The following is a 14,879-nucleotide window of genomic DNA, read 5'->3' as shown; positions in this document are numbered from 1 at the left end:
TCTTTCTTGATTAGATAGTTAAATATGTCTTAAAGTGCAAAAGTTAAACAAAAAAAGCAAAAAACAAACCAACAACCCACAACAATTGAAGTCTGTTAGGTATGTTCATATTTTTATGACAGATATTAGAAGACAGATTAAAAAGCTCTAATGTATTTGATGTACTTGAAAGTGAAAAAACTAGTTAAACAAAAATAGTAATTAAAACAATATGGGCATTTATAATTAAATCATCATGCTTGGATTCACAATCAATATCTTTGGTACCAATAGTCAGGAGACAAATAGCATTGGGAAAGTCTACTCTCACGGATTCCTCCAAAGTACTGAGAAGCAATGATACCAATTTAAAGACTAATGTGCACCTAATTCACATCTTGTTTTTCTAGTTAAATGCTCCTCATCTGAGAGGTGAGCAATGGAAAAGGATGACAGATAAAGAATTGATGCCTTTGAGTTGTGATATTAGAGAAGATTACTAAATATTCCATGGACTTCCCAAAAAACCCACACACATGTGTCTTGGAGAAAGTGCTTCCAGAGTGCTCCTGGAAGAAAGCATGGTGAAGCTTCATCGCACGTATTTTGGGCAAGTTGCTTGTTTTTGTTATTATTAGCTGCTGTCAAGTCACATACAACTCATGGCCCTATGAAGAAAAGATCTGAACCCTGTTTATCCTGAGCCATCCTCACCCTTCCTGACACGCAAGAGCCCATTGCAACAGTCACTGTGTCAATCCACCTGGTTGAAGGTCTTCTTCTCCTTCGCCGACCCTCCACCCTTCCCAACATAATGTCCTTCTCCAGTGAATAAGGACATGTCCAAAGTATGTGAGGTGAAGCGTCATCATTCTTGCCTCCAAAAATCACTCTGGCTGCTCACTCTCCAAAACATCTGTTTGTTCTCTTGGCCATCTGTGGGATGTTAAGTGCTCTTCTCCAGCATTACAGCTCAAAGGCATCAATTCTTTTTCTGTCATCTTTATTCATTGTTCAACTCTTGATGCATAGCTAGTAATTGGAAAGACTGTGGCATGAATCAGATACACCTTAGTCCTCAAACTGACAGGACTGCTCTTCAATAATTTGGAGAGGTCCCTAACTGTAGATTTTCCCAGTGCAATGTGTCTCCTTATTTCCTGACTGCTGATACCAAGAGTGTTAATTGTGGATCCAAGCAAGATCAAGCTGTTGACCATGCAGGGACTGAAAAACAGAGGAAGAATGGTGTTGCATCCATAGCCAAAAAGTCATGCCTATTATTCAGATATATGCCTCTACATCTAGAGCCAAAGAGAAAGAAATTGAGAATTTTTACCAAATTTTGCAGTCTGAAATTAACTGAACATGCATTCGGGATGTGTTAATGGTAATTGGTGAATCGATTGTGAAAGTAGGAAACAGTGAAGAAGGAACAGTAGTGGAAAATATGGGTTTGGTGATAGAAACAAAGTTGGAAATAGAATTATTGAATTTTGTATTTACAATGATTTATTCATTGCAAATACCTTTTCTACAAGACGACTTTAAACAGAGATTTCACCTTATGGCCTGCATAGCAATCAGATTGACTACATTTGTGGAAGAAATTGTTGTGGGTCAGATCATCATTGATTCATATGCAAATGTAAATTGAGGATGAAAAAATGAAAATATGTCCAGAGGAACCAAGATATGATCTTGAATCAATTCCATCTAAATTTCATGATCATCTTAAGAAAAGGTTTGAGACATTGAACACCAACGATTGAAGACCAGATGAGTTGTGGCATGATATGAACAAAGCAAAAGGTTATTATAAAAACAGAGGAGAAAGAAAAAAAAAATCAAAATGGATGTCAGAAAAGATTGCACTGGAGTGTTGACAAGCCAAATCTGAAGAAAAACTTGTCAAAGTGAAAGAGCCAAACAAACCATTTCAAAGGGCAACGTGGGAGGACAAAGCAAAGTATTATAATGGAATGTGCAGAGAGCTGGAATTGGAGATAAAAAGAAAAGAACTTACTCTGCATTTCTTAAGCTGAAAGGACTAAAAACAAATTTAAGCCTTGTACACAATACTGAAAGACACTATAGGCAATATATTTAATGACCCAGAAAGCATCGAAAGAAGATGGAGGGAATGCATAGAGTCACTGTACCAAAAATAATTGATTGACACTTAAAAATTTCAGTAAGTACTATATGAACAGAAGTCAATGGTAATTAAGGAGGAAATAGAAGCTGCATTGAAGGCATTGGCAAAAAAATTAGGTCCCAGGAATCAATGGGCATATTGCTGGGAGAGCTTATTCCTTGGATAAGGACATCATACTTGGAAAGGTGGAGGATCAGCAAAGGACAGAAATGAATTCATACAGTGACTGCAGCAATGGTCTCAAGTGTGTTGGGTATTGTAAGGATGGCACCGGTTGGACAGGGTTCAGATTTGTTGTTCATAGGGTCGAAATGGGTCCTATGGCACTTGATGGCACCTAAGAATAATAACAAAAATTAAATAATCAATTATGAAAATGTATTGCCTTTATTTTCAATTAAGAAATTACAACTAACAAATAATACTATTGAACATTGACAAATACTTGTTATTTTAGTTCATATTTTTGTCACTAATAATAATCTCTTTTAAAATAGAAACGTCTAATAGTATCTTCATTTCTCTCCTTAGGGAATTGCTCCAAAGATGGAATTTTCTACAACCTCAGTGATTACTGAATGTCTTATAAGTTCAAGAAAGTGCCGCACTCAGGTTAAAAGAAAAAAAAAATTATATAATTGTTTATTTGGTTTCATGTGTGACCACATGGGAAGCACTGCATTTTTATTTTCCATGTGACTCTCTTCATTTTGAGGTTAATTTTTAGTTTAAGTTTTGGAATTATCATACGTATTTTATTTGGTTGAACGTTATACATTTAAGAGTGAGAAACTTAGTGCATTGTTGTTATTTTTCTTACCTCATACCTTTTGTAAAAAAATCACATTTTTTAGCCATTTGTTAATTTTCTCCCCTCCCCCCTTCCCTTTCAGTTAGTAGCCATTTTTCAAATGGTTCTAAGTTGACAGGAAAATTGAATGAAAAGGAAAGAGAGCTCTCTTACATCTTCTCTTCTCCTAGACAAAACAAAACAAACCTGATGCCTTAAACTTGGCTCCAACTTAGCTTTCAGAGTAAAATATGTACACCACAGAATTTTGGAAAGACTATGGAAGTAGATCTCGAGGCCTTTTATTTCTAGAAAAAAGCTTAATGTGTTCAGCCACCAATATTTCAATTAGTAGCTGCATGTAAACCTTTAGCACTATCCAGAGTGTCTCTCCTCCTAAATAGTTTCCCATACTAACATTTTATTTTAGTGTGTGCATTTGTAACAAATGAATGGATGTTGAGACGTTGTCTTGATAAATGCATTGATGTCTAGTTTATATTATTCTCACTCTGTATTGTATAGTCCTTTTTGTTTTGACCACTGCATAATGTATCCACCATCATGATGTAACAAAATTGTTTTGCTGCTCTAAATATCTTTTGTGTTCCAACTATTCATCCCTCACCTCCTTAGCTGGTTATCACTGGCCTTTTTACTATTTCTCTAGTTTTGTCTTTTTCATAATATCATAAAATTAGAATCATCCGATATGTAACTGTTTTGTACTGCTTTCAGTTTAGAAATAATGCATTTAAGATCCTCCATGCCTTTTTAATGGCTCATTTCTTTTCATGTGGAATGATACTGCATTGTATGAATATTCCACAGTTGGTCTATTCACTTATTGAAAGGTATCTTGGTTTCATTCAAACTTTGGCAAGTATTAATAAAACTACTGTAAAAAATCCTTATGTACATTTTTGTGTAGATGTATTTTCAGTTCATCTGAATAAAGACCTGATAGCTAGATTTAGGAGTATGCTTAGTTTTGTGAGAAGCTCTACCTCCCTATCTCCTTTCTTTAATGTGAAGATATCATGCTGCCTTAAAGATGTTGAAATGAAGCATTTCAAACATATACTAGGATGGAGGTTAATATAACAATACAAAACCAAATCCACTATTTATAATTTGATTCATAAAGACCCTATAAATATTTGTGAAATAAGACTGCCTGTTTTTCTCCCATGCCATGACTTGTTATGTGCCAATGAATTGGAACTCACTCATAGCTGATTCGCGAATGGATTTCCAGGGATTGTAAATTGCACAGGAGACCATTTCCCAACTTTTTCCCATGGAGTAACTGGTGTTTTTGAACCATGAGCTTTTAGATTGATTGCACAGTACCTCACCACCAAGCCACCAGAGTGACCAGCGAATTTAAACCAGAGACCTTTTGATTAGCAGCTCAATACATTATACACTCTGCTACCAGGGCTTTATATAAATTTTATAGAGGTTGATGTTTATTGCAAAATGTGTTTATTGTAGTGTGTTGAATCCATTCTTAATTAAACAGAGGAGAGCTGGCCTGTAGGGTTTTCTAAGCTATAATCTTTACCAGAGCAGATCAGATTGCCAGGTCTTTTCTCCCACAGAGCTGTTGGTGGATTTGAACCTTTCGTTAGCAGTGTAAGGGTTAAGCCATTGTGCTACTAGAGATCCTCGTACAATTTCAAAGAATCCATTTTTTTTAGCAAATGCCACCAGAGTTTCACCTAGACTGGTGTCATAGTGTTTAGTAAGTGTGTTGTCTTGAGGTTTTCTGATTATTTAAGGGATCTGGTGGCACGGTTCATAGCGCGTTGCACTGCTAATCAAAAGACTGTGCCTCTGGTGGTTTGGATCTACTGCTTCGCAGGGGAAAGGCAGAGAGTCTCTTCTGTTAAGATTTATAGCCTAGAAAGCTCATTGAATGTCATTTTGAGTTGGAATCTACTCAGTTGTAGTGATTTTGAGGTTGGTGTTAACTTGTTTGTTTCTGAAAGGATTCATCTAGTCATATCAAGGGTGTCTAAGAAATACCCATCTAAACGGAAATGTCAGGACATAATATTACTTTCTGGTGTGATTTCCTACTGAGTAATTTGTCCAGAGTAGCTTTACTCTGTCTCGGCTTTACTCATGGGCATATGCAGTCATGAGGTAATAATGACCTCTTTGTGACACAGTCAGTAATATATAAGGCCCAGACCTCAAGCATACCAAGCCTGGACTTATCGTGGGAGGAGAGGGATATTAATTTGAAATTGGATTTGCTGAAGCTGGTGTCTAACTTAAGCTAACAAAGGTAAAATAAGACACAAATTTTTGAGGGAATGATTTTTATTTTGTGTATCAAGATGATATTTCAAAATCTGGCTGTAGTTTTCTCCCTTTTAAACACAAGCTAAAGCAGTTATTCAATATCTAGTAGTCTATAATAGCTAAATGAAGAGAGATGTTTTATGCAGATATGTAAGTTTTTATAAAACTGCTGTTAAAGTGGTCCACATCAAACTCACCAACTAACTGCTCTTCAACAAGTAGATTTGATGATCTGCTTTTGTAAAGATTTATGACCTACCTTGGTAATCTGTGGAGTAATGCTACTCAGTTTTATAGGATCACTGTGAATCAACGTGACAGTGACAATGGTGCAGACAGATGTCTATGTTTTTAACCTTTTTTCTCTTTTCTGAGGGATAGCATACTTATAGAAGAGAACACACAATCTAAATATACTGTTGGTTTGAGTTTGCCATTTGAACTTTATTAAGCCAAGAGGTCAGACTTTGGAGGCAAAGAGTGGCTAAGAGAATATGCATTAGAGTCAAACAAATCTCAGTTCTCTGCTATTTGCAATATAATCTTGGAAAAAAATATTTCTCCTCTTAGCCTCAATATCTTCATAGGTGAAATAGACATAATTGTTATGACTACATTGCTGCAGGTGCCGTGGTTAAAGAGGTAGGCTGTTAAGTGCTCCGAACCCACCATCTGTTCCACAAGAGAAAGAGAAAACACAGTTTTAATGTCTGTGTCGTATATGTTATCTGGTTGGCAGAACATGTCACATGCCTGGATTCTGTAGGAAGCGAGCCAAAGTGTTGATACCGAATAGGAAATGATGGGAGCCATTGTGCAAACAGTGCCGATTTTCATTTTACCTTAAAAGGGGTAGATTAAGGACTGAGTAAATTTAGGGAGCATACATTTTTAGTAGATACTCCATACTTAGGACTTCCTTGAATCCTATCCAGAGCTCCCAAACTATACTGGGGAAAGAATATATTAAATCTCGTAATAATATATATACTCCAAGTTGATAAGTTAACTAGAGTAGCATATGGCATTGAAGTTAACTAGAGTAGTATACAGCATTGCTGAAGTGGATGATTGTGAGTTCACCTGGGTGTGGCAGTAAGTTATGAAATGAAAAGAAGGCTAGAAACTCAGGAGGTCAAAGCAGCAAGCAGCAGATTCAGGGAGAATAAAAGAAAGATATTGTGGGAAGAAGATTAAGATTAGCTAGAAATTTCAGTTTGCAGTAGAAAGGATCTACATAATGAGGGAATCTAAGATTAAGTAGAAAATATTTGAAGCTGAGAAATAGAACTGCTGAATCTAGGTTCATGGAAAAGTATGTATGTTGAGTGTTTTGGTTAGTTTCAAAGACTTTCTAGCTAACATTCCTTGCTTTTTTGAGTCAATGTGATGTCACAGAGGTGGATGAAATAAATAAAAGGTGGGTAGGAAAGCTGTGAACCATTTGTTAATGTCGTTGAACAAGGTGCTAGGTGGTCCAGGAGCATATCAAGCACTAAAGAAGAATAAAGATAATGAAATAATCTGATGCTACTGATATGTATGAGTCATAGACTTACATTTTTAAATTAGGAAAATGTCTTTATTCTCGTGTTTATTTACTTTAAAAAAGCTTAACTCTCACTGTTGCACATTTGTATTTTAGTTAAATCTGATATACTATAGATTAAAAAAAATCACTACCCAAGTTAATTTTTATTTTTTTGTGTGCTCAGGATAAATTTATTTACCACTTGGCTCCCGTCGAAAAATCACACGGCAGATTACAAAGCAGAACATCAAGGTCACAAAAGAAAAAATCTAAGTCACCTGAGAGAAGTAAATATTGCATAAATGCGAAAAACTACGAACAGCCTACAATTTCATCAAAATCGCACTCTCCATCTCCCTACACAAAAAGACGCATGTGTGAGCTCTCTGAAGACACCAGGCGGCGGCTGGCCCATTTAAACCTGGGACCCTATGAATTCAAAAAAGAAACAGATAAACCTCCATTTGTGATTAGACATGTATGTGTCCTCTAAAATATTCCCATTTATAAATCCTCAAATCTGTCTTTTCACTATAATATTACTCTGAACCTTCTTTTAACTTCTCTGGCTTGCCTTAATAATTCTTTTCCCAAAACTGTCTGTTAGCCTACCAATCTAAAATGGAAAATTACAATAAAAGAATTCTTTGTGATTCTTAAACAGAACAGAGATCAAACTCTATTATGAATGCCATGTTTAAATCCTCTAAGTACCCATTTCCCCTTTTTCTTATGCACTGGACTTTGTAATAACTTTACAAATTGAACTTGGTTATAATTGACATTAGTATCAAAATGGAAGAGTAGGATTTTAAAAGATCAGCTATTCTTAATGACAAAGAAGAGCCCTCTCCCATACCTTTTAGGAAATTATAATGAAATATATGATTCTTTTTGAAATTCTATCCCATGGGTGAGTTTCCTATAATGGATCTTTGAAGTAGATCAAGATTTGATAGGGATGGGAAGCCTTTTGAAAATTAAGAACATGAATTTAAAGGTAGCACGACTAAAATTATTCTACATAAAACCCTTCTTTGATAGTAAGTCTAGAGTTTGTCTCCACATGATAATCAAGTAGACTTTGGTTAACATTAACAGTCCATAATAAAAATATTTAATGGGATTTCTCAGGATCTTCATAGTTTCTTGAATATTTATCATTTTTTGACCTTAAAATCCAGTATTCTTTAACCAGAATCTTTCAGATTGATACAATAAATATATATTAGCTTTAAGAAATAATCTAAAATTCAAGTTTCTTATAGAAGTTTAACAATTTTTTAAATTATATATATGAAACTATTTTCTGATTCATTTTCCCCAAATTCCAAACTGGGTAGCTTTTGGAAGATCTGAAAGTTCAGATTTTCTTGTGTTTGTAATATCATTCCAAACAAATTTAGATGAACTGTATGCCACATTTTATTCCATCATTAAGCTTTGGCAAGAAGTTTATTATTTTTAAGTGAAAGTTCTTTTATTATAAAAGGAAAATTTATAATGTAGTATATAAATTGTAATAATGCATTGAGATTATTTTGATTATGTTTTTCTTATTTCTGCAGAATTGGGATTATAGGTTGGAGTCATAGTTGTTTGTGTGGACAATATCCAGATAATGTGACTTTCTTTGTGATGACAGCTTTAGAATGCCTCCAATTTAATGTGTGCCCACACTTATAAATTAAATGGGAAAGAAAGAGCATACTAAACTAATTTGAAGGAATAGAAACATTTTAATTAGAATGCATCTGCACAAAGACAACCAGGAATATTTTAGAGATTAGTCACATAAATATTTAGAAAAATAGACTGCACTTAAAATGTTTATTATCGTTTTTCATGTCAGTGTCTAAATGGAGTAATTCTTTTAGTGCTGGGTATAAATACCTTCACATTTTTATATTAAAAGGTTCCCCACCCCCCAGCTTTTTAATGAACAGAAATTTGGACTTCTAAGTGTTTAGTTAGAAAATTGCTCTTTTTATTCTATATGAAAGAGACATTTCCAATTATATGTGTAAACATTGAGATGCCTCCCCTCCCCCCTGCTATTCATGGTTTTTAAAAGCATTCACCAAATTGGTAACCTAAACAGTATTTTCCCCACTTCATACATGCATATGCTATAAAAATTAGCATTTTTATGAAAGCCATCTTATTTTTATGTACATGGTTTGAAAAAAAAATCTTAAAATAGGAATAATTTCAAGAAATCAACGTGTTTCCAAACAAACTGGTGCTACCGTCTTAGAAGTATTAAGTGGTACTATTTTCTGCACAATAGCATCGTTATTATTATTAAGGTAAAATTTACCATTTAATTATTTTAAAGCATGTAATTCAGTGACATTAGATGCATTCACATTGTTATTTAAATAGCACCACTATCTAGATTCCAGGATCTTTTTTTAAATTTCCTAAAAGGAAGCATAAGTGTTCTTTTTCAATGGCTCTTTTCCTAGTCGTTTGCAAGAACGCATCTTTCTGTCTCATTTTGGAAATTTCTTAAAAATGGAACCATACATTGTGTGGCCTTTTGTTTGTCTGTTTTTTGCATTTTGCTTCTGTTGCAATTGTAGTTTTCAATTGTCATAAATGTTTCTAGCTTGGTATATTATTGCTTTTTTATGGATAGGAAATATTCCAATACATAGATGCTAGTATATTTTGTTTATTCCTCTACATGGTCACTTGTGTCATTTTTACAGTTGAGCTATTGTGGCTGAATGCTGTTTTAAACACTGATGTGCAAGTATCTCTTTGTGCCCTGCTTTAAAGTCTTAGGGTATATACTTAGGGACAGAATTGATTACTTAAATGCTGATTGTATGCACTGTCAAACTTTTTTACCCTCATAATTTAGTCAAATCATGATTTTATTTTTAAATTAAAGTAATTATCTTAATTAGCTAGAACTCTTATGACAGATATATCAAAAATGGATGGATAGCTTTGAAGAAAAAGTCATTTTCTTGCTGTTTGGGAAGCCAAAGTAAAAATAAAGGATTTTAATTATGTATATTTCTCCTTTGTTGGCAGTTCTAGATGGTCCTTGGTTCTTAGTGATCCTCCTATTTCATCTGTCCTTTCCATTATCTGTTGGCCTCTATGTCTCATCTACTCTTTTTATAAATCAGATGTGTGATAGGTTTTTGACACGCCTTAATGACATAAAAAAACAACAACCCCTAGTTCTAAATTATTAAATCCATAGGAATAAGGGTTAGACATTCATGACATACTTAGGAGTCAAAATTCAAGACATCCTGTGGTTTAATATGGATCTCCCCAGTAACTAATAACATATCCCCTATCCCATTTGTATTCCTCATTTATGTATCTTTTTGGTAAAAAATCTCTTCACCTCCATTGCCTATTTTAAATTATGTAGTTTGTCTTTTTGTCATTGAGTTTGTAAGCATTTTTTATATATTTTGGAGATCTTTGTTATATATATAATTTCTAAATTTTTTCCAATTTGTTCCTCTATCCATTAGTGTCCTTTCATGCATTCAAGTTTTTATTTTATTGACTGTGCTCTCAAGTTTCCTGCAATTCATAGTGACACTATGAACAAAAACCCTGAACTAACCTCACTGTCTCCAACACAACCCTTTAACCCCAGGACTGTGTTAATCCATCTTGTCCATGTTCTTCCTGTCCTGCACTGACCTTCCATCTATGATGTCATTCTCCAAGGACTGGTCCCTCTTGGGATGCCCAAAGTATGTGAACCAGAGCTTCACAATCCTTGCCTCTAAGGAGTAACCAGGTTTTACCCTCTCCAAGACAGCCATGTTTGTTCTCTTGATCATCTATGGTATGTTCAATACTCTTCTCCAGCACCACAGCTCAAAGTCATCAATTTTTCCTCTGTCATCCTTAGTCATTGTCCTGCTCTTTCATGCATAACAAATAATTGCAAAGTGTCCAGCTCTCCCATGCATAGCAAATAATTGTGAACACTAGTCAGGATCAGGTGCACCTTGGTCTCCAGACTGACATTGTTCCTCTTCAGTACTGTACAGAGGTCCTTGACAGCAACCATTTCAAATATAAGTTGATTTCCTATTGCTGGTGCCAAGATAAAGTTAACAACTGGTGCTATCAGTTGACTCTGTGAGGATCTTTGTTTTCTTTATGTTTAGCATCAGTCTATACTGAACACTGCCTATCTTGACATTATGCAGCAAGTACTTCAGGTCCACTTCAGTTTCAGTCAGCAAGGTAATGTCATATGCATAATGCAGTTTGGTAATGAGTTTTTCCCTAATTCTGATGCCACTTGCCTCCTCCTTATAAAGTCCAGCTTCTCAAATTTTCTGTTTTGCATGTAGATTGAACTGGCAGCACCCTGATGGATGGAGAACAGTTGTTAACACTTCCAGCTTGCTTGGCTCGACAGTCAACACTCGTGGCACCAGTAGTCAGGAAATCAAAAGACAAATTATATTAGATAAATCTTTCTAGAGTACCGAGAAGCAATAATGTCAGTCTAGAGACTTAAGGTATGCCTAGTCTAGCAGAAAGCTGGACAATGAATAACTAAGGATGAAAGAAGAAGAATTGATGCCTTTGAGTTGTGCTGGAGAAAATTCTTGACTATACCATGGACTGCCAAGAAAACAAACTGTATTGGAGAGGGTGAAACCAAATTTCTCCTTAGAGGCTAGGATTTTGAAGCTCTGCCTCACATACTTTGGGCATGTGACCAGGAGAAACCGAAAGATGGAGAAGAATGACATGCTCAGAGGGGTGGAGAGACAGTGTAGGAGTGGAAGACCCCGGATGAGATAGATCGATATTAGGGCAATGGGGTAGGTGTGTCGTAGTCAGTGAGACTGGCTTAGGACAAGGCAGGCTTCAGAGCTTTTGTATATAGGATCACTATGAGTTGCAGGTGACTCAACAGCACATAACAACAACATATAAATTGAAAAGGTTTGGAGAAAGGATGCATCCCAGATACACTCCTTTCTTGATTTTGAACCATGCAGTATTTCCTTTCTCTGTTTGGACAACTGCTTCCTAGACCAACTATAGGTTTCACATGAGCCCAATCAAGTGCTTTGGAATTTCCCATTCTTCTTAAGGTTAACCACAATTTGTTATGATCCACATAGATAAATGCATAATCAATAAAACACAAATAGACCCTGTGCTTGTACTCTGCTTTCATCCAAGGTCCATCTGACATTGGCAGTGATGTACCTAGTACAACAGTCCCTTCTAAACCCAACTTGTATTTCTGGTAGTGCTCTATCGATGTACTCTTCCATTTATTTTTGGATAATCCTCAGCAGGATTATGCTTGTGTGTGATATTAGTGATGCTGTTTGATAATTTCCATGCTTTGTAGGATTGCCTTTTTTTTTTGGAATGGGAACAAATATGGATCTCTTTCAGTCAGTTGGCTAGGTAGTAATCCTCCAGATTTCTTGGCACAACCTGGTTGGTATGTCCAGGGCTGCAACTGATTGTTAAAATATATGAATTGATATTCCATCAATTCCTGGGGCTTTCCTTTTTGCTAATTCTTTCAGAGCAGTTTGAAGTTCCTCCTTCCTCACCATTGCTGCTTGTTCCTATGTTGTTTCATGAAATTCTTCTGTGAAATTCTTTTGTTACAATGACTCTTTGTACTGCCCCCCTCCTCACCCGCCCCGCTTTCTATCTTCTTTTGATTCTTCCTGCATCATTCAGTGGTCTGTCTGTAGTATCCTTATGTATTGCAACTTGAAGCTTGGATTTATTCTTAAGTTCCTCCAGCTTGAGAAATGCTGAGCGCATTTGGCCCTTTTGCACATTTTATTGTAATAATTTGCTTTGTCTTCTTGCACTGTCCTTTGAAATCTTCCTGCTTTTCCTCCTTTGATTTGGTTTCTCTGCACTCTACGCAATATTTAGGTTATCTTCCAACATCCATCTTGCTTTGTAATGACATTCTTGATATCCTCCCACAGCTCTTCATTCTGGTCCTCATTCATGAATGCTCAAGGCCTCAAACCTGAGATGGTTTTTATTTTTATTTTATTTTATTTTATTTTATTATTTTTGTGTGCGTGTACCGTCAAATTAGATCTGACTGGTACAGGAGGAGATTGTCCCTCCTTCCCCGGCAGAGCATCTGGTGGATTCGAACCGTGCGCCTCTGGGATTGTAGTTGGCAGCTCCTTGCCACTAGGCCACCAGAGCTCCCCTCTGAGATGGTTTTTAAATTCAAGTGGAATAGACTCAAGGTCAGATTTTGGTTCTTGTGGATTTGTTTTCATTTTTGTTAACTTCAGTTTGAACTTGTATCTGACTGGTCTGTTTCAAAAAGTCTTTTATCACCTTTTTCATCTTTGGTTAGGAAACTTGGTTGACTTGTTATCTTTCAGCTATAAATAATTCATTATGTCAAGTTGTAAATGGCTAAATTTGTTTTTGAGCTATGGCCAAGTTGATTGTTCTCTCTCTCTCTACTGTCCTTCTTCTTTTTTTAATCCCTTTAATGGAAAGCAAAGTAGGCAATGGTTAATGAACATTTCAACTGCTAATCTCTTCATTTTACAGTAAAAAAAATGCTTATTGAAATATTTCTAGTTTCCATTTCTATTTTATTTAAAATTAAATAGCAAAATATCTGACCAATCTCTTAATAAAATTCCTTGGAAAATGCTCACCTTTATAAGTACTCTAACATTTAAGCAATGATATGTGGTTTATGTACTCTAGATTGCTTGGTCTTTTTTCTTTCAGAGCCATTGAACAGAAAGATTGGGAATATGTAAGATCAAAATATTGATCTCCTGTTTCCTCTAGGTTGATCCCCCAAGTCCCAGGACTGATGTTTTATTTGGATCACCTGGCAGAGATTGTGAAAGAGATGGATGGTCTAGGATGCACAATGGTAAGCTAGACCTTATATGTCTTCACTGCTTTAGTTATTTCAGCTGCATTCAACCTCTACCTTGGCATTGATAAACCAAGAGAATCCTTGCTATATTATCAGATAATGTGGTGTTGCATAGCATTTTACAGCTTGTAGTATACCCATACTTATAAAAATAATACAACTTCTGTGTTACTATAGGTTTATCTCCCATTTTACATTAAAAATATTACATATTAGTAAGGGTTGGGGAGTCCATTAGTCCATCTGAGCCTGTGTTGTTGTTATGTGCCATTGACTCAAGTATGACTCAAGTGACCCTATGCACAACAGAATTGAACCTGTCGTATCCTGTGCCACCATCATCATCTCTGACATACTTGAACACATACAAGTCCACTTGGTTGAGCGTCTTTCTCTCTTCTGCTGACACTCCATCTTTCTAAGCATGATGACCTTCTCCAAAAAATATTCCCAAAAATGTGTGAGAGTAAGCTTTGTCATCTTTGCCTTCAAGAACCACTTTGGCTGCACTTTATCTAACATATTGACTCTTCTTTCGACCATGCATGGAATACTCAGTACTCGTCTCCAAAACCACAGCAATCTAAGAAGCAGTATTGACCATCTACTTCTGAATAGCAAACCCTATGAACAATATAGGAACATGGCTAGCTGACCCTGTGGATGAAGATCAAGTGAGCCTGTTGGTGAGGGTCAACTTGAAAAAAAGCAAAGATTCAGAGCTCCTAAGTATCAGATTAATCCAAGTGTAAATGATGACTTTGAAAAAATATAGCTTAATTTTTGTATTAGATGATAACTAGAGAAGTGTTTTGATAGTAAAAACACATTTAATATAGAAACTAAGCTCTAGTTTGTATAGAGAAACTAAGCTCTATTTTGTTAAGTTCCCCAGTAACGTAGAGCTCAGTGATTAGAGAGCTGGGTTCAAGTCCACCAGCTGCCTTGTGGAAGATGTGGAAGAAAGCTTTACAGCCTGGAGAATCCTATAGAGAGTCCTGCCCTATCCTATAAGGTTGCTTTCATTTGAAATAAACTTTCCCCCTGCATTTTGGAGAGTTCAAAACTAGTTGTCATGGCATTAATTTTAATATATTATTATCACATCCATTTGGGTAATAAATGCATTATCAGACTTTTTTTTCTATAATTATATTTTATTAATTTTCATAAACATTTACAGAGATTTTGGGTTTCCATTCAT

General features: G+C 35.6%; 1 protein-coding gene across 1 annotated transcript; it reads left to right on the top strand.

Moving 5' to 3' along the window:
* Positions 1–2,668: 2,668 nt before the first annotated feature.
* LOC102873644 (spermatogenesis-associated protein 6-like) lies at positions 2,669–13,669 on the top strand (the record flags this gene model as incomplete). Its single annotated transcript, XM_006903432.1, has 3 exons — positions 2,669–2,749; positions 6,956–7,249; positions 13,582–13,669. Coding segments are annotated over 3 exons (463 nt in total), but the record flags the coding sequence as incomplete, so codon positions are not given.
* Between the last annotated feature and the right edge of the window lie 1,210 nt (positions 13,670–14,879).

Source organism: Elephantulus edwardii, unplaced genomic scaffold (genome assembly GCF_000299155.1).
Source record: "Elephantulus edwardii isolate Elephantulus edwardi_28Jun2011 unplaced genomic scaffold, EleEdw1.0 scaffold00861, whole genome shotgun sequence".
Taxonomy (NCBI): Eukaryota; Metazoa; Chordata; class Mammalia; order Macroscelidea; family Macroscelididae; genus Elephantulus; species Elephantulus edwardii.
The sequence above is the reverse complement of the archived record's forward strand: the minus strand, read 5'-3'. Positions and strand labels throughout refer to the sequence as shown.